Source organism: Aspergillus sclerotioniger, assembly GCF_003184525.1.
Source record: "Aspergillus sclerotioniger CBS 115572 chromosome Unknown BO94scaffold_51, whole genome shotgun sequence".
Classification (NCBI taxonomy): domain Eukaryota; kingdom Fungi; phylum Ascomycota; class Eurotiomycetes; order Eurotiales; family Aspergillaceae; genus Aspergillus; species Aspergillus sclerotioniger.
The window spans coordinates 78,954-104,327 of record NW_020291041.1 but is presented as its reverse complement, the minus strand read 5'-3'; the positions used below and the strand labels follow the sequence as shown (position 1 = coordinate 104,327).

Sequence of the window (25,374 nt, the reverse complement as noted above, 5' to 3'; positions counted from 1 at the left end):
ACTCCAACTCTATCTCTATCTCCCCACCATGAGTTCAGCAGTGTCTCTGGGATATATAAAGGGTATTCCAGCTCGTACTTAGAAGGTATCATATCATTGCAATCATCTACTACACAATGGAGGTAAATCATCCCCTTCCCCACAAGTGACTTCTTCTAACTGGTATATGAAAGAACCCCTCATTCGTCCTCCGCGATATCAAAGACGTGGTCATCGAAGACCGTCCCAAACCTGTCCTCACCGATCCCCACGACGTGATCGTCCACGTCGCACAAACCGGTATCTGCGGTAGCGATGTATGTCCCCCATCCCCTCCTCCCATTACCCTCACTTCTACTAACAACCCCAGGTCCACTAGTATGCCCCCTACCCTCACCACCCACCCACCATCCTAACCCTAATCCTACCCAGTTGGCAACGCGGCCGCATCGGCGACTATATCCTCACCCGCCCCATGGTCCTCGGCCACGAATCCTCCGGCGTGGTCGTCTCCGTCGGAGACAAAGTCCAGCACCTCAAACCCGGCGACCGCGTAGCCATGGAACCCGGCGTCCCCTGCCGACGATGCGACTACTGTCGCAGCGGGAACTACCATCTCTGTGGGGAGATGATCTTCGCAGCGACGCCACCCTGGGACGGCACATTAGCCAAATACTACGTCAACGCAGCGGACTTCTGCTATAAAGTGCCCGACCACATGTCCCTTGAGGAAGCGGCTATGGTAGAGCCGGTATCTGTTGCCGTGGCGATCGCTAAAACGGCTAACTTGCAAGCGCATCAAACCGTCTTGGTTCTTGGGTGTGGACCTATCGGCGTCCTCTGCCAGGCTGTGGCTAAGGCCGCGGGAGCGAAGACTGTTATCGGTGTGGATGTTGTGCAGTCGAGGTTGGATGTCGCCAAGTCCTACGGGACGGACTATACTTATATGCCTGTGCGGGCGGAACAGGGGGTTGATCCGATGGTTCATGCCGAGAAAGTCGCTACGCAGATGAAAGAGGAACTAGGACTAGGCGAAGGGGCAGATGTAGTCCTGGAGTGTTCTGGGGCTGAAGCCTGCGTTCAGATGGGTATTTATGCTGCTCAGCGCGGAGCGACCTTTGTGCAGGCGGGGATGGGGAAAGAGAATATTCTTTTCCCGATTACGGCGGTGTGTACGCGTGGACTGGTTATTAAGGGGTCGATTCGGTATCTGACTGGGTGTTATCCTGCTGCAATTGATTTGATTGCCAAGGGGAAGATTGATGTGAAGAGGTTGGTGACGAATCGGTTTCCTTTTGAAAAGGCGGAGGAGGCGTTTGAGTTGGTTAAAGCCGGGAGACAGGATGTGTTTAAGGTGATGATTGCGGGGGTGCAGTAGGTGCTTGTTTCTTGGGTGGTTTTGTATGGGTCTAGGGGGATGTGATTAGTTGTGGTGATTGGATCAGTATATTGATAAACTAAGTAAAGTTCTAAAGCAGTGCAAGTAATTGTCTATTTACATGATAAGTGTATAACAAGCATCTTGTGTAGGCCAGGCTATCTAGTCCAACTTGCGGAATCCCAAACTCTCCCAGTTAGCCCTCACCTTCTCCTTCAGTGCCTCCGGGTAGGAGTGTTCGAAATCAGCCGCCTCCCAGTCCGCCCCGGTGGTATACTCCGTCGGCATCAGAGCATCAGAAACAACCTTGCCGCCCTTGTTCGGGATTCCTGTACCGTGAGACATGTACGGAATGAGAGGGAATCCACGAACATCTTCAAAGAACGTCTCATCGGCATTGGGACGGCACCGAGTGGAGAACGCCCACATGACGTCCTTACCATTGTAGACGTCGATATCGTCACCAACCAGCACCAGTCGGTGGATAGTGTATCCGGCCTTGTGCGCGAACACGACATCGCCGACCTGCTTCTGGAAGTCCTTCGGGGCGATTTGCATAGCGCGCAACTTCTCCGTATCCACCTTCAACGCCACCCAAGTGACCTGGGACTCGAACGGGGAGAACGCCTCGGTGATAGGCAGTCCGGCGTTCTGGCACACCTTGCGGATTTCAGCTGCCGCCAGAGCACCGATCATAGTGTGAGTTTCGTCAGTGAGACGGCCGCACGCGGACATAGGCATGATGGGGTTGGTCCGGTAGGTGATCTTGTTGACGGTGTAGACGGGCCATTTGTGGGTATCCCCGGGGAAGACGTATCCGTGCATTTCGCCAAAGGGACCCTCGTCAGCGGTCTCGCTAATGGAGAGGGTACCTTCCATGACGATCTCAGCGTTGGCAGGCACGTGCAAGTCATTGGTATCGCATTTGACCAGTTCCAGAGGACGACCGGTCATGGCGCCGACGTAGTCAGCCTCGGTGACGCCGTCGGGGATGGGCATGGAAGACGCCATGATAGCGGCAGGGGGAACACCGAAGCAGAGGGCCCAAGGGACGTCACGGCCCTCCTTTTTCCACATCTGGTGGATTTGCCAGATGTGTTGGGGTTCGATGACGAGGCCGGTCAGATGGTTCCGGTCCTTGACCATGGCGCGGGCGATGGACCAATTGGTCCAGGAGCCGTCAGGGGATTGGACGACGTGCATGCCGTAGGTTTGGATGTATTTCCCGCCATCAGACTGGTGGATCATGGGGACGGGAAGGGCCGTGAGGTCGATTTCGTCGCCGGTGAGGGAGTTCTCCTTGACGGGGCCAGAGGGGACGATGGTGGGAGGGATCGGGGGGAGGGTGCTAGCGGAGAGCATCTTATCGAGGATTTCCTTCATGCTGGCGGTGGGAGGGAGGGCGAGGTGGCGGGCAAGACGGCCATAGCGGTCTTTTTTGGATGCGCGGAGAGAAGCGGGGGCACCGAGGATCCGGAAGAGGCCTTTCTTGCCCATGCCCTTGAGGTTGTTGAACAGGGGGGCTTTGTCGTCGGTTTCGCAGACGAGACGGGTGATGGCGGCGGCTTCGAGATGGGGGTCGATTTCGGTGTTGATTTCAACGAGGTCATTGTCGGTGCGGAGGGCCTCGACGAAGGCGCGGAAGGAGTGGTCCACGCTGAAGGTAGAGTGGTTGGACATGATGATGCTGACGTGCTGCTAGGGGGTAAGATTGAATAGTAGGCTGTGTGTTGTAATGGAGGGGATGTGGTTGCGGGGGGAGGCTGCTTATATACCCGTGGAGTGGGTGAGGCCCGCATCGCTGAGGCAAGTTACAGACAGCTCGGAATTGATGCAGTACATTGGCAGGCAGGACTGGCACGGAAGCTCGTTGCTTTCGGGACCTCGGAGGCCTCGGGGAGAGTTTCTGGTTCAAGGCGGGAAGACCCAGTTTATGATGATCTTCATCCGTGATATCCGAGTGACGGAGTTGTAGCTGTGTTGGATAATGACATTGCGAATGTAGCATTTTGTGGGTGGATGAGACTACGGCAGTAACTGCATGTTGATATTAGGGATGGTGAAAATGACATTGGGAACCTCTATTTCAGTAATATTGAAATTTCATGCGGTTGAACCTTTGAAATTTTTCAATATCACGTGATAATAGTGGATCCTTATATGATCAATCAATGAAATTTAAAATCGCGGGTAATATGTAGTATATATACTTATACTAAAATACATATATCTGTACACAATATAGTATTTTTTATATATATTTTTATTAAGATTACTTGTACTTTTCTAACTTAAATTAGAATATTAAGTATAGATTTACTTATATTATCACTATATAAAATTACGGCTTTATAGTGATTTTTTACTAAAAAATAAAAAAATTACGCGATTTTATGACTTATATATTAAAAAACGAAGTATATTTCTACTAATTTAGACAGATAGTCTAGTAGTATAATATTTTTTTATCATCACAAGTTCGATTCACGTTTATATCTTTTTTTCAAGAAAAAAGTTTAGTCTAAAGAAAATTAGCTTTAAGCACTATGAAAAGGGTTAGACCCTGTTAGCCATCCGGAACTGGAACATCCTATGTTCCAGCCTGTCTGGCGCTATAACTCTAAATCAACAATATCTGAAGAAGTACAGAAACTATCTAATAAAAAAGAATAAATCCAGAGAACTCTCTAAAGCTATAAAAAAACTAGTTAAAAGATATAAAGATCTTTTAATACTGTACGGGAAGTCTTTAAAAAAGATTATTTATAAAAAAGATTATTTAACCTATAATTAAATAGCTCTTTAAAGAATTTAATTTCTATTTACTATTATATATTTTGTGTAGTTCTTGAATTCTTAAGTCTATTATAATTTTAAATTCTCTTTTTTTAAGAATTACTTATTAGATTAGTATTAACTATGTATTATAATTATAATATACTAATAAATTTAATAAGCTAATCTAGTAGTACTTATCATGATAATATTATAAAATAATTAATTAGATAAATTAAAAAATTATTTTTTTCAAAATATTTAGATATAATATACTCTCTTCTAACAGGACTCCATAATAAATAGCCAGATTTAAACTAGTCTTTAATAAATTAAGTAGTTTATTAATAACTCATTTTTTTTCTCCGATATTTATTATATTATTTCTTATATTAGTACTAGTTCTCTTCCAAGAACCAGCTAAGATAAAGGAATCTAAGTTTTTAATCTTTATAAACTTTAATAAAAAGAATAAAAGGAAGTTTTCTAATTAACTTAATAATATATAAATAAAGATTAAGATTAATTAATAATTTATTAAGTTATTAGCCAATCAGGTCTAATATAAATTTATATTCTTAAATAAAGAAATTACGATAAAGATTAATTTATAGATTAAGATTAACCAGAAGAGTCTTACCTTCTCAATCATAATCTTAATTAACTATTTTAAACTGATTTATAAGAACACTGCCTATTAGAAAAAAGTTATTAATAAATTATTTATACTTTATTAAAAAAAAACTAAGTAAACAATAATCTTTTTGTAAAGATTAACAATCTGTTAATTAAGATCAACAGCTATAACTAAAAAGATATAAATAAAAAAATCTTCTATATGAAGTCTTGAATAATGATATCTGTTAATAAATAGTAAGTATTAAATGAGAGATTAACTTTAAAGATTTTTACTAACGGGTTAACTAAATAATAGATAAATTAATAAAGATTAACTAACTCTTAAAATAGCCTACATATTTTAACACTTAAGCAAGCAACTCTATTAAGAAGAATAAGCTTAAATAATATCATAAACTAAAAATAAACTATAGCCAGTACTAAACCTGTTTAATAAGTCTAGTAAATATTAAAAAAGATCTTAAATTAGTATGAGAAGTAGAGACTGTATTTCTATTATAGAATCTTAAATTATTATATTATTAAATACTCCCATCTGCCCCTATAATATTCTTTAAATAAGAAAAGCTTAAAGAATAAGATTTTTTAAATCTTACTTAAAAAGCCCCTGTAATAAAAATTAGTTAAAAAGTCTTAATAATCCTCCAGATCTCTTTAAAAAAAAGTATAGCTTTTCTAGATTATTATCTAAAAAATTATCTATCAATAAAATATTATTATAAGAAGTTTAAAAATAAAGTATAGAGATTTAAAGATTATTATACCTTCTCTATACTAAAATTAATTAATAAATTTTATTTTATAAGTATCTTGATTAATATTAGCTATATGCTATATAGAATTATTAGCTAGAATTTTATAATTAAATATAAACTAGAGTATATATTAATTAAACCATGAAGTATTAAAAGTTTTAAAGGAGGTAAGGTTTTTATGATTAAATTTATAAAACTATTTTTAGATATTAATAGAAATCTATAGAAATATATATATCTGTATGTTCTACCATGTCTCTATAAGTATAATATTATATTAAGACTTCTATAAATAAAGTATCTGTGACAGCAGCTCCGCCAGGTATCACGTGACGCGTATGTCATCCTGTTTGTTTTGTTTGCTTTACTGTCACCAGTGTTGTTTTTCTTTAGTAAACATCCACAACACTTTCTGTTTTCCTTTTTTTCTATTTATACTTAAAGTTCTAGAGTAGTTAGTATTAATACAACTTTATTTTATATTGAACAGCCATTTTATAACTTTAAGTATTCTTTTTATCTCTTTTTTACTGTTATATATAGTTGGCTTCTGTTAATCTATCAGTAGTTTTCCCTACTCACATTCTTAATAATATTTAACAGCTAACATAATCCACGGCCTTGTGACGCAGTTTTGCCGCCACCTCAAATTATTCAACAACAACACCACTTCAACGCGTCACCATTCTATATTTATTAGATAAAAATGTCCCTTTCTCAAGAAAACCGATTACAAATGGCTATTTTAGCTATTAAAAATAAAAAAATCCAGACAAATCGAAAAGCTGCTGATATATTTCATATATCAGAAGCCACTCTTCACCGTCGGCTTCGAGGAAAGAAATCACGTACAGAAACACGCGCTAGCGGCCATAAATTATCAGTTCTTGAAGAAGAAGTCCTTGTTAAGAGACTGCTAGGTGCAGATAAACGAGGCTTCTCAATTCAACCCGAATTTCTACGTAGAATGGCGCAGATTCTACTTCGCGAGCATACACAAGATCCGACTACAGTTCTTGAAGTTAACTGGGCCTATTCATTTATCAAACACCGCCCTGAGCTACGTACAAGATACAATTAAAGGATTTCATATTAGCGGGCAAAGCAAGAGAATCCAAAGATAATAAAGCCATGGTTTGAAACTATATGTGACGATATTCAAGAACATGATATAGATAAAGATAATATCTAGAACTTTAATAAGACTGGCTTTATAATAAGACTCTGCACAACCTCTAAGGTTATTACTACAGTAGAGTGCAGTGAAAGACCTCGGAGAGTCATCCAAGACAATCATAAATAAGTGATAATTATTGAAGGTGTAAGTTTTAAGAGAATTATTATACTATTAATGATTATCTTAAAAAGGAAAAAACATCAGGCTCTGTAGTATCAAGAGCCTAATCTTTCTCTAGATTGGAGGCTTATCAACAGTGCCAATGGCTGGATAACAGATAAAATAGGCCTAAAGTAGTTATCGCAAGTGTTTAATCCTTTTCCTAAGCTCTATTTAACTGGTGTAAAACAGTTGCTTATTCTTGATAGTCATTCAAATCACTAATCTACAGAATTTGATACTTTTTACAGAGAGAATGTAATTATCTGTCTTTGTATGCCTCTACATACGTCCCATCTTCTTCAGCCACTTGATATTGGTGTTTTTGGACTGCTTAAATGCGTATACAGTAAATTAGTTAAAGATATGATAAAGGCTGGAAATAATTATATTGATAAACAGGATTTCTTATACCTATATCCTTCTGCACGGAAAAAAGTCTTTATTTTAAAAAATATATGCAACAGCTTTACAGGAGCTGGTCTTAAGCCATTCAATCAAGACTGGGTTCTTAAAAAAATCACCTTTTAACTTCGCACACCAACACCACTATTACTTACTGAAGGCTCAATATCATCAGCTTTTCAAACACCTCAGAACTCTCGCTAGATTGATCGTAAGGTTCAAAGGCTACAAAGAAGCCTTTAAAAGAAAAGAACACTTTCCAGCAGTCCAGTCTCTCATATTCAACATCTTGAAAAAGCTGCGCAAATGGCAATAAATATGAACCTTCTTGTTACAGACCCCTGCTAGCCAGGTCACTAGCGGAGCGGACTCGTTAGGCAGAAAAGCGATAACAAGGCAGGACTCGGACAACCAGCAACTCTTATCAAGTAGAATCCCGGTCTGAGTAATGTCTGAAGCGGTGTTGTATCACATGGCCATCTACTATCAGATCTACTATTAAGAATATATAATATAGTATATGGGAATCCAGGAACATGATTAGATTAATCCTTAATCTACCCTGAATAGTATATGATATGGTATATAGAGGATAGGATATAAGAATACTCTTTCATATACTTAGCTAGTTCTGTTCTTCATACTCAATAATACTGTCTTTAAGTAACCATATATTTTGATAAAGCTTAGCAACAATACTCATCTGTACTTACTTACGGATAGCTGCACGGTACTATCTGGCCTTACTTCTCTTCTCTTGTTCAGGACCAGTCATCTTTAGATAGTCAACAGCCTGACTTACCCTGATTCAGTTCGAAGGTACGTATTGGAACGGGAGCTAAGCTAACAGGAACAGGGAGAAGCGATCCTAGGGTTTGACACTTCTTCTCCAACAAGAAATAAAGGTTCTACGGGCTGAAAATGAGTAGAAAATAAGGAAGAAAGCAAGAAGGCGCACGGCTCTAGAAAATGATCTCTTTATTTCTGTACAGGAAGGTCGTGACCGCATTCAGCAGCTTGATACGCAGCTTAATGAGCAGGTTGACGAGCCTACACCTGTCCTCGCCAACGCGTTCCACCACGCTGCAGTGGCTGTGGGACTATTGAACATACTATAAGAAGCTGCCCTAGTAAATAGCTATTTATTTCATTTTCTATACATTCAAATTAATGGTGTTGTTAGTTGCAAAGCCTCAAATACATACTGGGTGCGGCAAAACTGCGTCACACGGCCGTGTGCGTCACTTGGCCGTGGATTACGTTAAATGTAACCTATCTGACTGACTAAACTAAACAGAATGGCTAGAGAAAGCAGTCAGACCTCTATTTCTGAGGATAATCAAAGATTCTTTATAATAATCCCTGATACACCAGACTAGAAGAATAGATTTAACCAGGCTGAATTCAATGCCTGATACCAAAGGGACCCGAAGCAGACCTTTGACATCCTGCTACAGATTTTTACCAACCTGGAAACTGAAGGAGGTGACTCTGTACAGCTTCAACGAGGACCATTCCTTTGACTGCTATGTGAAAGAATGTGCTAACTCTGCTGGCCTTGTTAATGACTTGATAAGATACTATACTAAGGGTAATACTGTAACTACTGGCAGTCATAAAAAGGCCTACAGTCCTTATATTATTTCAGTTATATTAAGTATTAAATATATATTCTTTAAAGCTCTTACCTGCACTTCTAACATGAAATCCAAGAATAAGAAGACTTTAATAAAAAAAATAGTATTTTTACTGTAAGAAACTACATTATTAAAATAGAGAATATTTAAAAAAGAAGACTATACAGATAAAGGCCCTGAAAGTCTTAAAAAGTCTTAAATTAAGAAAAGATAATATTTAAAAAAGACTTCTTTTTAGTTAAGTTAAAAGCTTAAGCTAGTACAGTAAACGTATAAGACCTATTAAAAATAATAATAACAATTTTCTAATTATTATTTTATTTTTTAATAATAATATCACTGTTCTAACTTATATACTTACTAATTCTGGAGTTAATATTTACTTATTAATAAATACTATCTTTACTATTAAAATAGTATAATACTTTAAAATTCTAATCTGATTTTTAAGTAAGACCACTCCTGTAATAAGCTTTAATAAAAAGTTAATTATAAATTTAATTTATATAATTTATCTAAACTTAATAGTTAATAATTACTTATTTTTAAAGACTCTGTTTCTTATACTGGATTTAAAGAGATATAATATTATTTTAAACTAAATATAGTTTATTAAATATAATTTTATATTAAATTATCAAAATAGTTAACTAGTCTAGGTGAACTAATTAATCTTAAAAGAGAAGATAAAGACTGGCTTTTTTATAAATATCCTCTGAAGTAATAATAAAATATAATTTAGAGAGATCACAAGATATAACTTGTAAAGATATGATTAAAATCTTATTCTCTTATTATTATTTTTATACTAGTTAAGGTAGTCTGTATAAGACTTTTATAAAGATAAAGTATAATCTAAAAAAAGAAAATTACTAGTATTATTATTCTGATTAAATATAGATAAAGATTAAAAAAATTAATAAGAATTTAAAAAATACTAGAAGACTGTAGCTGAAGATTAGTCTAAATTTTTTAAATAATTAAAAATAAAGATCTTTATTATAGAATATTAATTAGATATTAATAAGTATCTACTCTTCTAAGAACAGATTTAAATCTTTAATTTAAAATTTTTATAAATCTGAATTATTTAAAAAATTTATAATAGTATGATTACTAAATATTCCAGATAAAATTAATTATATGAGATTATTATTTGCTATTATTACTAGCTAAATATACAGAAGAATATTGTCAAACCCTAGGATCGCTTCTCCCTGTTCCTGTTAGCTTAGCTTCTGTTCCAATACGTACCTGTGAACTGAATCAAGGTAAGTCAGGTTAATGACTATCTAAAGAGAACTGGTCCTAAACAGAAGAAGAGAAGTAAGGCTAGATAGTGCCGTGTAGCTATCCATAAGTAAGTGCGGACGAGTATTATCACTAAGCTTTATCAAAACATATGGTTACTTAAAGACAGTATTATTGAGCATGAAGAACAGAACTAACTAAGTATATAAAAAAGTGTCCTTATATCCTATTCCTTGTATACTATTTTATATACCATTCAGGGTAGATCAAGGATTAATCTAATCACGTTCCTGGATTCTGTATATCATATTATATATCCTTAATAGTAGAACTGATGATAGATAGTTATGTGACACAGTGCTGCCTCAGACATTACTCCAACCAGGATTTTACTTAATAAGAATTACTAGTTGCCCGAGTCCTGCCTGGTCATTGCTTTCTGCCTGACAAGTCTACTTCTACTAGTAACCTGGCTAGCAGGGGTCTGTAACATCACTTCTCCTTCTTCAAGGTTTCTTATCCTCAAGAAACATAAAGATACATGGTTTTCCTGTGTTTATTAAGTTTTCTCAGTTTTCTTTTCTTTCTTATAATAGGCCATCATATCTCGTCACTGCGCTAATTATGATTGAATAAAGAAACATATTCATCAGTCTAATAAAATCTGTAATAACAGCTTTATTACTAAGAGTTCCTGTAAACATTGTTTTCTAAGAGATATCTCTTATATTATGGATTCAAAAAGCTGAAATTATACTGTCTGTATTTATTATAGTTGAAAATATAAAAAGTAATTTTACAGTGATAGAGAATAAAATAAATTAAAACATAATTAATCAGATATATAAAACAAACTTGCTAAAGCCCTTGCTAAACAGGCCTATATTGCTGCTAAGATGGTTCATTTATTCAAGCAACAGTAATTCCTAAAAGATCATGGCGAGCAGATGTTGGATCACGACTCAACTGTATTAGAACAGTTAGATAAGAAAGATTCTCTAAGCACTGAGGATCTTCGGGAGCTAGAGTATCTAGTTAATAAATATAATATTACTCAACTTGTCACTGTGTTAGACGACCCTAGTCTGATTCAGTTAATTAGTTCCCCTTCTTTCTGGGCGAACTTTAACCTGTTTGTTAGTAATACTACTCCACAAGCTGGTAACAGCCTATCAAATTCTTAATAGATTCTCATATATTTTCTGAAATATCATATTCTTCCTATTTTACCAGATACTATAACCTACTGCTAATCTTTTTATAGTCCAGGATTTTTTTAACTTTATATTCTTATTCTATATTATCATCAATCTCCATATTTTCTATAATTCTAATGTTCTTTAGTACAGGTTCCAGTAATAAGATATAAAATACTGGATAAATTTTGCTCATTAATTTTAATAATCTTAACCTGTAGTTAACCGGTCTCTTCTTATCTTTAATAATAAATAGCCCTAGCTTGTAATGATCAAGCTTCTAATTTAATTATTTTATCTTAATATTTCTACAGAGTAAGAACATTTTCTTCTCCCTTTTTAAATCAGGTTCCTTCCTATATTTGTAATCATAGTATATCTTACTATATAAGTTTATAAACTTAATATTTTAGGATAATTATAAATACATGTTTTCTATAAATAAGACAATATTCTCAGCTATATCAGTAACTTACTATTTTTCTAATAATGTTTTCAGAAACCTCAGGTGGTAACTGTAATTAGTATAAAATAATGAGACTCTAATAATTAAGTAATTAGTATTATTATATAAGAACTATACTATTAGTAACAGGTTTATTTAATCATCCTGCTAGTAATTTATATAACATCTCAGATATTACTTAATTATCTGGTTAATTCTTTCTGTTTGCTTATTTGTCTGCGGGTAATAAGCTATTATTATTTATTCTTTAATTTTCATAAGATCTGCAAGTAATCTCTAGAACTTTAAGATAAATAACTTATCTTTATCTAATATAATATACTTTAGTATCCCATGGTGTGTAACAATATTTCTAAGAAACAGTTTTACTATCTATATTACTGTTATTATTATCTTACTTAATACAAGATAAATATATTTAATAAGATGATTAGTAATGACTGTGATAGCATTAAACCCTTCTAATTCTGGTAGTAAATTAATAAAGTTAATTATTATCCATTTCTATGGCTGCTGTAACGCCTTTTATACTTATATTTATCCATAAGACTAGTATCTTGCAGACTTATTTCTAATATAAGTCTCACATTGTTTAATATAATCATATATTTTCTGTCTGAGGTTTGGAATGTAATAATTCCTCACGATTAGTTCAGTTATTTTTTCCATTCTTAAGTAACCCTTAAATAGTCCGTCATAGTGTCTAGCCATAATCTCTGTTCTTATTATAATTAGTATAAAGATTAACCCATGAAAATAGACTAGTCTGTTTTTATTGATAGTAATCTTGTCTGGTGAGCCTTTGCTCATCTTCTAAAGTATTTTATTATTTTTTATACTGTTAGCTAATTATCTGGTTAAGTTACTGCCTATCTCCAGCATTGCTGCTAAATTAGTCTTATTATAACTGATTGACTTATCTGTATTCCGCTTTAGGATGGCCAGTTTAATAGTCTTTTTATTTAATTCATAATCTGGCCTGCGGCTCAGTACATCTACGTATTTATTCTCTACTTCTTTACAGTGTATGATTCTGAAGTCATATTATAACAGAATCTTAGCCTATCATGCCTGCCTTCTAGTCAACTCTTTAATTATTATAAAGTAGGTTAAGTTCTTATAGTCTATCTTTATAATAACAGTATACTTTATTTCTTTAAGATAGATCCTCTACTGCTTAAACATTACTATTATAGCTAGCAATTCCTTGTTGTGAATATTGTAGTTGAATTCTGCTTAAACCAACTTTCTTAAGTGAAATATAATCAGTCTCAGCTTTCTGTCTTCTCTGGGTTATGTTATATACATACTAACAGTATAGTTCAATATATTGATCTTAATAGTGGTTTCTTTCTCTGGATTGTGCTGTACAAGTACTAGTAACATAATAAGTTATTACTTAATATTCTTAAACATGCTCTACTGTGGTTCTTTCCACTAATATTTCTTCAACTTCTTTATAAGCTTGAAGAGTGGCATTATATAGATAGTATATCCATCCACGAATTATTAATAATAATTAATTAATCTGATAAACTGCTGTAGTTCTTTTAGATTTCTAGATTAAGATTAATCCTGTATAACTTGCACTTTAATCTACTCAGTATAGATTCTCTTTATGGATATTTAATATTCCAGAAACTCTGTTTTCTATACATGGAATTCACACTTCTTTAGCTTATATTATAACTAATATAAGTATAATTTATATAGAACTAGTTTTATATATCTTACATATTCTTCCTCAGTCTTCAAGAAGATTAATATATTATCTAGATAAGTAATTATAAACCTATCAAGATATTCTTTAAAAATCTTGTTAATGTATCACTAAAATGATACTAGTGTGTTAATAAGTCCAAATAATATAATCAAGTATTTAAAGTATTTATACTTTATTCTAAATATGGTTTTTCATTCTTTATCTTCTGTGATGTGTATATGATAATATATATCTAACGTAATTCCCGGGTCGTCCGATCATCCCGGGTCATCCGATCACCCACCGAAAAATCATCACACGTTCAACGCGTAATTATTCAAGCAACCACCATGCCACCAAAATCGCGTCAGTCACGTCAAAACTTGGTGAAGCAAGAGGGCAGAATCCAACTTGCAATTAAAGCCCTAAAGAACTGTGAAATCCCAAGTATTCATCGAGCGGTAGAAACCTTTAATGTGCCCTATACAACGCTTTCAAATCGACTAAATGAACACTTATTTCAAGGAGAACTTCGGAACCACAACCTCAGGCTGTCTAAAACTCAAAAAGAGGCCTTGATACAATGGATTATATCTAGAGATATGCGTGGGGTCGCTCCCAGGCCATCACATATACAGCAAATGGCCAATATAATCCTCCAACAGGATTTACCAACACCCCCCAAGCCAATTGGAAAGAACTGGGTCACTGAGTTTATCAAGCGCCATAATAGTATCAAATCTCGATTCACTCAACGATACAACTATTCTCGTGCCCTTTATAAAGATCCTAAGATTATCAGGGATTGGTTCAAGCGCTTAAAAAAGGTTCAAGACAAGCACGGCATTCAGGATGAAGATATCTACAACTTTGATAAGACTAGCTTTACTATAAGTCTTATTATAACTACTAAAGTAGTTACACGGTTAAATATGCCAGGAAGGCCTCATATTATTTAACCAGGCCAGCGCGAATGGGTCACCACAATCGAATATATCGGCTCTACGGGATTTAGTATTCCAACATGTATTATCTTCAAAGGAAAAGTCCATATACAGGGATGGTTTGAAGAACTCGATTTACCCTGCAACTGGAGGATTGAAGTAAGCGCGAATAGATGAACAACAGATCAAATAAGCCTTCAGTGGCTAGAGAAGTGCTTTATTCCTGCAATAACTGCACGGACCAAGGGGGGGTCTTAATTACTAGTTCTAAACAGTTATAAGAGTCATCTCACGCCTGAATTTAATAAGATATATAAGGACAATAATATTATATATATCTGCATGCCTTCTTATTCATCTCACCTCTTGCAGTCACTAGATATTGGTTGTTTTGGCCCATTAAAGCGCGCTTATGGGGGCCTTGTTGAGGCAAAGATGCGGTTAGGATATAACCATATTGACAAGCTTGACTTCTTAAAGACCTATCCTGCGGCTCGCCAACAGGTCTTCTCTATAGAGAATATTCAAAGCGGCTTCCACACAGCTGGAATACAACCTCACGATCCTAGCCAGGTACTTGATAAGTTAAATTACACGGTTTATACACCTACCCCCCCAGGAAGCAGAGAGGGGGCTTCAACCAGCTCTTCTACACTTGCCACGTCTTATACAGTTCGTCAACTATATAAAAAAGCTTTATCAGTCAAGAAGATGCTTGCTAGAGGCTGTCAAGCCTCTTTTAGTCCTTCTAAGCAAGCACTAGATAAGCTTATAAAGGGCTGTGAGATAGCGATATACAACACCGCGATGATCCTTAAGGAATTGAATGATCTCCGTGCAGAAAGCCAGATTCAACAGCAAAAAAAGGATCGATCTAAGCGGCAAATGAGTCCTATAGCTGGTCTACAAGTGCAAGAGGCAAGGGACCTAATTACATTGAGAAATGAGCAACTGGAAGACTTGGGGGGGGGGGTCCAAGTACATTTACTTTGGAACCTTTAATAGCCCGAAAACGCGCTCCACCAACATGCTCTGAATGTCGAATTCAGGGGCATATTAGAACTCAGTGTCCTAAACGTCGTGTAATTTAATTTATTTAAAAATATTATGAATTGCGTTGTTGGGAATAGCTTCAAGTTTAACAAGTATCTATATTTTTGATGGGTGATCGGATGACCCGGGATGATCGGACGACCCGGGAATTACGTTATAATATTAAGCTTAGTAAACTACTTCATTCTTTATATCTTATCTTAGATTTCTGAAATCAAAGATAACAGGTGTCAATCCTTAATCATAATAATATTTAATAACTGATAATCTATGTATAGTTATAAATTACTGTCTTTTTTCAGTATAAATAGGACTCCATATCCTGCTGGTGATTTTGAAGACTTGATATTATCTTTAATTAGCTAATTATTAATGTATTCTCATAATGCCTGTGATTTCTTTTTAGATATTGGATAAATCTTTTTATATATCAGTAACTTTTCTTTTTCTATAGAAATAGTATGGTCATGCTTTCCGTGCTAAGATAATTTAGATTGTTCTAGCTACTTGAACAAGTTCTCAAATTTCTTATACTGTGATAGGATCTGTATATTACTCTTAATCATAACTAGAAGTTTCCATGAATCTTCTAATCTCTAAATAGTCATCTCGATCTCTGTATCAGTACTGTTAATACTATACTTTCAATATTCTTTTATTATTATCAATGCCTTTCCTGATAATCTTATGAGCCAATCTCTCTGTAATGGCTTAATTACTGCTATTACTTATATAACTATATTTAAGATGTTATTTTTCTCTAAGTTATCTCTGATACCTGGCGCGTTAAGCTTTCATAGCGATCTTAACCTTTCCTTGATAAGTTATTTAGTCCTTACTTCAGCTTCTTGCTGTGTAGTGGGCTATACAGATCCAGACTCTATATCTGGTTCTTGCTGGTGTTGTCTTGGGCAATCACAATTCATGAATTAAAGATTCTCAGTCTTTTAATTAATCTGTAGATTATGATTTCTGAGCCATAAAATCTTTAACATAATATCATATTATCTTAAAGATATTATATTAAAGTCTATACACTCATAGTAGCTCTTTATAATTATAAATATAGTTCCTGACTTGACTGTTAATGCGAGAGTTTCCAAATTCTCTCTGTTCAGTCCTGCAATTGGTTCAGATTCTGCTTTCTGTTGTCTAAGTATCTTAAGCTGTTGTATGAATTGCGGGTTCATAAAGTTTCTAATCACTCTAGAATCTATCAATACTTGAGCTAATTAATCTAATACAACTACTTAAATCTTCAGATGTGGTCCTGATTTAGTAGCTACTAATTACTATTCCGGCCAGTTAGGTGCTAGCTACTGTGGATATCTTTGTCAAACCCTAGGATCGCTTCTCCCTGTTCCTGTTAGCTTAGCTTCTATTCCAAGGCGTACCTGTGAACTGAATCAAGGTAAGTCAGGTCGATGACTATCTAAAGAGAACTGGTCTTGAACAGAAGAAGAGAAGTAAGGCCAGATAGTGCCTTGCAGCTATCCGTAAGTAAGTATGGACGAGTATTATTATTAAGCTTTACCAAAACATATGGTTATTTAAAGACAATATGATTGAGCATAAAGAATAGAACTAGCTAAATACATGAAAGAATATCTTTATATCCTATCCTTTATATACCATTTCGTATACCATTCAGGATAGATCAAGAATTAATCTAATCATGTTCCTGGATTCCGTATACCATATCATATATTCTTAATAATAGATCTGATGATAGATGGTTACATGACACAGCGCTGCCTCAGATATTACCCTAACCGAGATCTTACTTAATAAGAGTTACTGGTTATCTGAGTCCTGCCTAATCATCACTTTCTGCCTGACAAGTCCGCTCCTGCTAGTAACCTGGCTAGCAGGGGTCTGTAACATCACTTCCCCTCCTTCAAGATTTCTTATCCTTAAGAGACATAAAGATGCGTGTCCCTCCTATATCAGTTAGGTTTTCTTAATTTCTCTTTTTCCCATGATAGTCTATCATGTCTTATTATTGCACTAATCATGATTGGGTAAAGAAATATATCCATCAGTCTAACAAGATCTGTGATAACAGCTTCATTACTAAAAGTTTCTATAAATATTGTTTTCTAAGAGATATTTCTTATATTATAGATTTAAAAAACCGAAATTGTACTGCCTGCACTCGTTATGATTAAAAATATAAAAAGCAATTTTACAGTGATAAGAAGTAGAATAAATTAAAATATAATTAATTAAATATATAAAATAAACTTTCTGAAGCCCTTGCTAAACAGGCCCATATTGCTATCAAGGTGGCTTGTTTATTCAAACAACAGCAGTTCCTAAAAGATCGTGGCGAGCAGATGTTGGATCATGACTCGACTGTATTAAAACAGTTGGATAAAGAGGATCCCTCAAGTGCTGAGGATCTCCAAGAGCTAGAGTGTCTAGCTAACAAACATAACACTACTTAACTTGCCGCCGTGTCAGACGACCCTAGTCTGACTCAGTTAATTAGTTCCCCTTCATTCTGGGCAAACTTCAACTTGTCTGTCAGTGGTACTGCTCCACAAGCTGATAACAGCCTGTCAAATTCTTAATAAGTTTCCATGTATTTTCTGAGATATTATATTCTACCTATTTTACCAGATACTTTAATCTGTTACTAATCTTCTTGTAGTCCAGGATCTTTTTAACTTTATATTCTTATTCTATATTATTATTGATCTCCACATTTTCTACAATTTTAGCATTCTTTGGTGTGGGTTCCAATAATAAGATATAAAATACTGGATAAATTTTGTTTATCAATTTTAGCAACCTCAACCTATAGTTGACCAGTCTCTTCTTATTCTTGATAATAAATAGTCTTAGCTTGTAATGGTCAAGCTTCTAACTTAATCATTTTATCTTAATATTTCTGTAAAGTAGGAACACTTTCTTCCCCTTTTTTAGATTAGGTTCCTTTCTATATCTATAATCATAGTATATCTTACTACGCAAGTTCATGAACTCAATATCTTAAAATAATTATAAATATATGTTTTCTATAAACATAACAATATTCTTAGCTATATTAGTAACTTACTACTTCTCTAATAACATTTCCAGAAATCTTAGGTAATATCTGTAATTAGCATAGAACAGTAAGACTCTAATAGTTGAGTGACTAGTATTGTTATATAAGAACTGTACTATTAATAATAGATTTATTTAATTATCTTACTAGTAGTTCACATAATGTCTCAGATATTGCTTAATTATCTGATTAACCCTTTCTATTTGTCCATTCATCTGTGGGTGGTAAGCTGTTATCATTTATTCTTTAATTTCTATAAGATCTGTAAGTAATCTCCAGAACTTTAAGATAAATAACTTATCTTTATTTAATATAATATACTTTAGCATCCCATGATGTGTAACAATATTTTTAAAAAATAGTTCTGCTATCTATATTACTATTATTATCATCTTACTTAATATAAGATAGATATATTTAATAAGATGATTAGTAATAATTATAATAGCATTAAATCCTTCTGATTCCAGTAATAGACTAATAAAGTTAATTATTATCTATTTTTATAATTATTATGGCGCCTTCTGCACTTATATTTATCTATAAGATTAATATCTTACGAGCTTGTTTTTAATATAAGTCTTATATTATCTGATATAATCGCGTACTTTTTATCTAAGATTCAGAATATAATAATTCCTTATAATTAGTTCAGTTATCTTTTTAATTCTTAAATAATCCCTGAATAGTCTGTCATAATGCTTAATCATAATCTCTATCCTTATTACAGTTAGTACAAAGATTAATCCATAAAAATAGACTAATCTATTTTTATTAATAGTGATCTTGTCTGGTAAGCCCTTACTCATTTTCTAGAATATTTTATTATCTTTCATATTATTAGCTAATTATTTAGTTAAGTTATTACCTATTTTTAATATTACTGTTAGATTAGCTTTATTATAGCTGATCAACCCATCCGTGTTCCGCTTCAGAATAGCCAGCTTAATAGCTTTCTTATCTAGTTTATAGTCTGGCCTGCAGCTCAGCATATTTACATGTCCATTCTCTACTTCTTTACAGTATATAATTCTAAAGTCATATTATGACAGAATCTCAGCTCATCATGCCTGCCTTTTAATCAACTCTTTAATTATCATGAAATAGATTAAGTTCTTATGATCTGTCTTCATAATAACAGTATACTTCACTTTTTCAAGATAGACCCTCCACTGCTTGAATACTATTATTATAACTAGTAATTTCTTATTATAAATATTGTAATTAAGTTCCGCTTAAACTAACTTTCTTAAATAAAATATAATCAATCTTAGCTTTCCATCTTCTCCGGGTTGCATCATACGCATATTAACAGCATAGTCTGATATATCAGTCTTGATAGTGGTTTCTTTCTCTAGATTATGCTATACAAGTATTAATAATGTAGTAAGTCACTGCTTAATGTCTTCAAACACACTCTGCTATAATTCTTTCTACTGATACTCTTTCAACTTTTTTATAAGCTCAAAAAATAATATTATATAGATAGCATATCCGTCTACAAATCATTAATAATAATTAATTAATCCAACAAATTACTATAGTTCTTTCAGATTCCTATATTAAGACCAATCCTGTATAACTTATACTTTAGCTTACTTAATATAGATTTTCTCTATAAATATCCAGTGTCCCAGGAACTCTATTTTCTGTATATAAAATTCACACTTCTTCAGCTTGCATCGCAACTAATATAAGTATAATTTATATAAAATTAGTCTTATATATCTTATATATTCTTCCTCATTCTTTGAAAAGATTAATATATTGTCTAAGTAAATGATTACAAACCTATCAAGATATTCTTTAAGAATCTTGTTAATGTATTGCTGAAATAATACTAGTGTATTAGTAAGCCTAAATAGCATGATCAAGTACTTAAAATATCTATACTTTATTCTGAACATGGTTTTCCATTTTTTACCTTCTGTAATGTATATACAATAATATACATTTATAATATTAAGTTTAATAAACTACTTTATTCCTTATATCTTATCTTGGATTTCCGAAATCAAAGATAACAAGTATTAATCCTTGATCATGATAACATTCAGTAATTGATAATCCACGTATAGCTGTAAGCTACTATCCTTTTTTAATATAAATAGGACTTTATATCTTGCTAATAACTTCAAAGACCTGATATTATCTTTAACCAATTAATTATTAATATATTCTTATAATATTTATAATTTCTTTTTAAATATTAGATAAATCTTTCTACATACCGGTAACTTTCCTTCCTTTATAAGAATAATATGGTTATACTTTCTGTATTAAGATAATTTAGATTACTCTAACTGCTTGAACAAGTCCTTAAATCTCTTATACTGTAATAGAATCTGTATATTACTCTTAACTACAGCTAGAAGTTTCTATAAATCTTTTAGTCTCTGGACAGTCATCCCGATCTCTATATTAATATTATTGATACTATACTTTTAATACTCTTTTATTATTATTAATACCTATCTTGATAATTCCATGAGCCAATCTCTCTGTAATAGCTTAGTTACTGCTATTACTTATATAACTATACTTAAGATACTATTTTTCTTTAAGTTACCTCCAATACCTGGCGTGTTAGGCTTTTATAGTGATCTCAACCTCTCCTTAATAAGTTATTTAGTCTTTACTTCAGCTTCTTGCTATATAGCAGGCTGTATGGATCCAGATCTCATACCTGGTCTTTACTAGTATTATCTTAGGCAATCATAATTTATGAATTAGAGACTCTCAGTCTTCCAATCAATCTATGGATTATGATTCCTGAGTTATAGAATCCTTAATATAAGGTTATACTATCTTAAAAATGTCATATTAAAGTTTATATACTTATAATGATTCTTTACAGTTATAAGTATGGTCCCTGACTTGACTATTAACACGAGAATTTCTAAATTCTCTCCATTCAGTCCTGTGATTGGTTCAGATTCTGTTTTCTATTGTCTAAGTATCCCAAGCTATTACATGAATCACAGGTTTATGAAGTTCCCAGTTACTCTAAAATCTACTAGTACTTGGACTGGTTAATCTAATATAACTGCTTAGATCTTCAGGTATGGCCCCGATTCTGTAACTACTAACTACTGTTTTGGCTAGTTAGGTATTAATTACTATAGATATCTTTTTAGAAATCTTAAGCCTTCTATCTTTACCGCGTAGTGTATTATACACTGATTATTAAAACATGCTAGCCAATATATTGATCTGTGGTAAGAGTATTTCTGGTATCCTTTACACACATACCCAAAGATAAAGCATAAATAGTGGCTTATCTTAGCCCTAACTATTTCCAGTATCTTAGATCAATATTTGATGATATATTTCTAATCATAATATGTTAAGCATGTGTTTATATAATATATAAGCTAAAGAAGTTCATCATGTCTCCAATAATCTCTGCTTTCTTTAAAATAAACACACAGACATGGTTTATCACACCAAGGTTCTGTTCCAGCAATATTTATCTTCTAGCTAATCTCTGATAACTAATAATAATAGTCCGTGTTATCTTGTCTACATATCAAGCAAACTTCTAGATAATAAGAGCATCTCTGTAAATATTGTTCCCAAATCTTGTTTTATGATTTTCAATATTCTAAATCCCAATATGGGCAATGCTGCATGATTATCTTAAACTCTAGACAAAATTATATTAGATTTTCTAAGATCTTCTTTAAGATACGGTCTAACTAATAAACAACATCTTCTTTATTATTCTTTTAGTTCTTCTTATCCTTATCTCGCTGCGATGGACAGGGTTTACTTATTTCTGATAAGGGTTTTTCCAGGATATCAGGTACCTTGTTGAGTCTTTTCTTACTAGGTTCAAGGTCTTTAAGTAGTATACTGTACTCTTTATCTAATGATTTATCTTTATTCTAAACTATACTAGGATAGTTATTCCTTGAAACTAACTTATAACTGTTATTATTAACTTCTATGGTCTAAACTAATAATATAGATAATCATCAATCCTCTTATTAACTGGATAGTACTATTAGCTTATCTATAATAATCTATTATCTCAACCAATCATAATATATCCTATTCTCTAACAGCTAACTATACTAAATAATATATAACTTCTTATTATCTAGTATCCATGTTATAGATTCTATCCAAACTTCATACTAAATAATAGTAACATTATAGACTCCTCTGCCTTAATCTTGATTCATAATTCTTAACTATTTCTGAGGCTGTTACTGTTTCTAACTACAGTTCTTTAATTAGTGACCTGCTTTGCTATAGCTAAAGTACAAGTAGTCTTGTTTACACTGTTTAAGTTCTTTCTTGGATACTTGAGTCTATTAAGTCTGATACTATACTACATCTAGCTCCATTGATTTTAGTCCGTAAGAATCTTTGTATCTTAAGTTTCTAGGTTATACTGACCTTCCATTATTGACTCAGTAATCTGATTAATTATTTTGTTAAGATATAGACCTGCTGGTCTATCAACCCTCTCATTATTTTATATTATATTTATATAATTTATTATCAATCTTGACTATTACTTTAATCATCTTTAATAACATGTCCAATTATTCTTACTAGATGAGTTTCTCTTGAATCTCCATCTTGAGTCCTTCTTCAAATCATGTGATATAGGCGTTATTATCCTAATCTAAGTAACTAGTGACTTGTAAAAACTCTAAAATATATTTAAATACTAATCTAGTTTGCTTAAATCATTATAACTTTTACTTAATATTCTATACTGTATTAATATCTTTAAACATCTATTCAAGATATTACTTAAATCTGGTATAACTAGTAAAGAGTCATATTATATCATTATTCTAATTATTTACTAACTTCTCTTATCATTCGCAGATGTATAGTTTAAACTAATTAAATATTATTCTAATCAGATAAGTAAATATGAAAAAGATCTTATTTTTCTTATTCTTAAGCTTTTTCTTATTTATGTTAAGATACAGATCTAACTAGGTCAAGAAAGCCCTGAGCTTTGCTCGATTACTGTCAAATAGCTCTAATAGTCAGACCTTAACAGACTTGATTACTAAGCAACCTTTAAATAACTGATTTTATTATTTTAAGACAGTGATGCTTTCTTATAACTAATTAATCATACTTATTAGTTTCTATATTGTCAGGCCCTGCTGCTGTGGGGTGCGTGATGAGTTTAATATAGTTAATATAATAAATAATTATTACTAGATAATACTCATACTAACTGATACTTAATATATCAAACCCTAGGATTGTTTCTTCCTATTTTTATTAGCTTAGTTTCTATTCCAAGGCGTATCTGTAAACTGAATCAAGGTAAGTCAGGTTAATAATTATCTAAAGAAAACTGGTCTTGAATAGAAAAAGAGAAGTAAGGCTAGATAATACCTTGTAGTTATCTGTAAGTAAGTACAGATAAGTATTATTACTAAGCTTTACCAAAACATATGGTTACTTAAAGATAATATGATTAAGTATGAAGAACAGAACTAGCTAAGTATATAAAAGAATATTCTTATATCCTATTCTTTATATACTATTTCATATACCATTCAGGGTAGATTAAGGATTAATCTAATCATGTTCCTGGATTCTGTATACCATATCATATATTCTCAATGGTAGATCTGATGGTAGGTGGTCACGTGACACAGCGCTGCCTCGGATGTTACCCTAACCAGGATCTTACTCAATAAGAGTTGCTGGTTGCCCGAGTCCTGCCTGGTCATCGCTTTCTGCCTGACGAGTCCGCTCCTGCTAGTAACCTGGCTAGCAGGGGTCTGTAACAATCTTCTTAAAAATCTTGAGTCTTTTATCTTTACCGCGTAGTATATCATACACTGATTATTAAAACATGCCAGCCAATATATTAATCTGTGGTAAGGATGTCTCTAATACCCTTTACACGCGCAATTAAAGATAATATATAAATAGTAATTTATCTTAGTCCTAACTACTTCCGGTATCTTAGATTGATAATTAGTGATATATTTCTAATCATGATATATTAAGCATATATTCGTGTAATACATAAGCTAAAAGAGTTTATTATATTTTTAATAATCTTTACTTTCTTTAAAATGAATGCACAGACATGGTTTATCATATTAAGATTCTGTTCTAGCAATATTTATCTTTTAATTAATCTTTAATAACTAGTAATAATAGTCTGTATTATCTCATCCACATGTTAAGTAAACTTCTAAATAATAAAAATATCTCTGTAAATATTGTTTTCAAGTCTTATTCTATGATTTTTAACATTTTAAATCTCAATGTGGGCAATGCTGTATAATTATCTTAAGCTTTAAGCAGAATCATACTAAATTCTTTAAGATTTCTTTTAAAATACAGTCTAATTAATAAGCAATATTTTTCTTATTATTCTTTTAATTTTTCTTGTCCTTGTCTCGCTGCAATAAACAGAATTCACTAATTTCTGATAAAGGTTTTTCCAGAATATCAGGTATCTTGCTAAGTCTCTTCTTACTAGATTTAAGATCTTTAAGTAGTATACTGTACTCTTTATCCAACAGTTCAAATTCATTTCAAACTATACTAGGATAGTTATTTCTCAAAACTAGTTTATAACTGTTATTATTGGCTTCTGTGGTCCAAATTAATAATATAGATAGTTATTAATCCTCTTATTAACTGGGTAGTACTGTTAGCTTATCTATAGTAATCTATTATCTTAATTAATCATAATATATTCTGTTTTTTAATAGCTAATCATACTGAATAACATATAATTTCTTATTATCTATTATCTGTGTTATAGTGTCTGTCTAAACTTTATATTAAATAATGGTAATATTATA

At 33.2% G+C, this 25,374-nt stretch overlaps 2 protein-coding genes across 2 annotated transcripts; one reads left to right on the top strand and one right to left on the bottom strand.

Annotated features, from left to right (window-relative positions):
* Nucleotides 1–116: 116 nt before the first annotated feature.
* BO94DRAFT_579677 (NAD(P)-dependent alcohol dehydrogenase) lies at nt 117–1,357 on the top strand (the record flags this gene model as incomplete). The annotated part of the gene is made up of 4 exons (XM_025615284.1): nt 117–122; nt 174–296; nt 350–357; nt 412–1,357. 4 exons carry the CDS (start codon nt 117–119, stop codon nt 1,355–1,357), a joined length of 1,083 nt encoding a protein of 360 aa, XP_025461696.1.
* Nucleotides 1,358–1,462: 105 nt separating this feature from the next.
* Nucleotides 1,463–3,037, bottom strand: BO94DRAFT_570203 (UbiD family decarboxylase; the record flags this gene model as incomplete). The annotated part of the gene is made up of 1 exon (XM_025614783.1): nt 1,463–3,037. One exon carries the CDS (start codon nt 3,035–3,037, stop codon nt 1,520–1,522), a length of 1,518 nt encoding a protein of 505 aa, XP_025461695.1. The 3' UTR covers nt 1,463–1,519.
* Between the last annotated feature and the right edge of the window lie 22,337 nt (nt 3,038–25,374).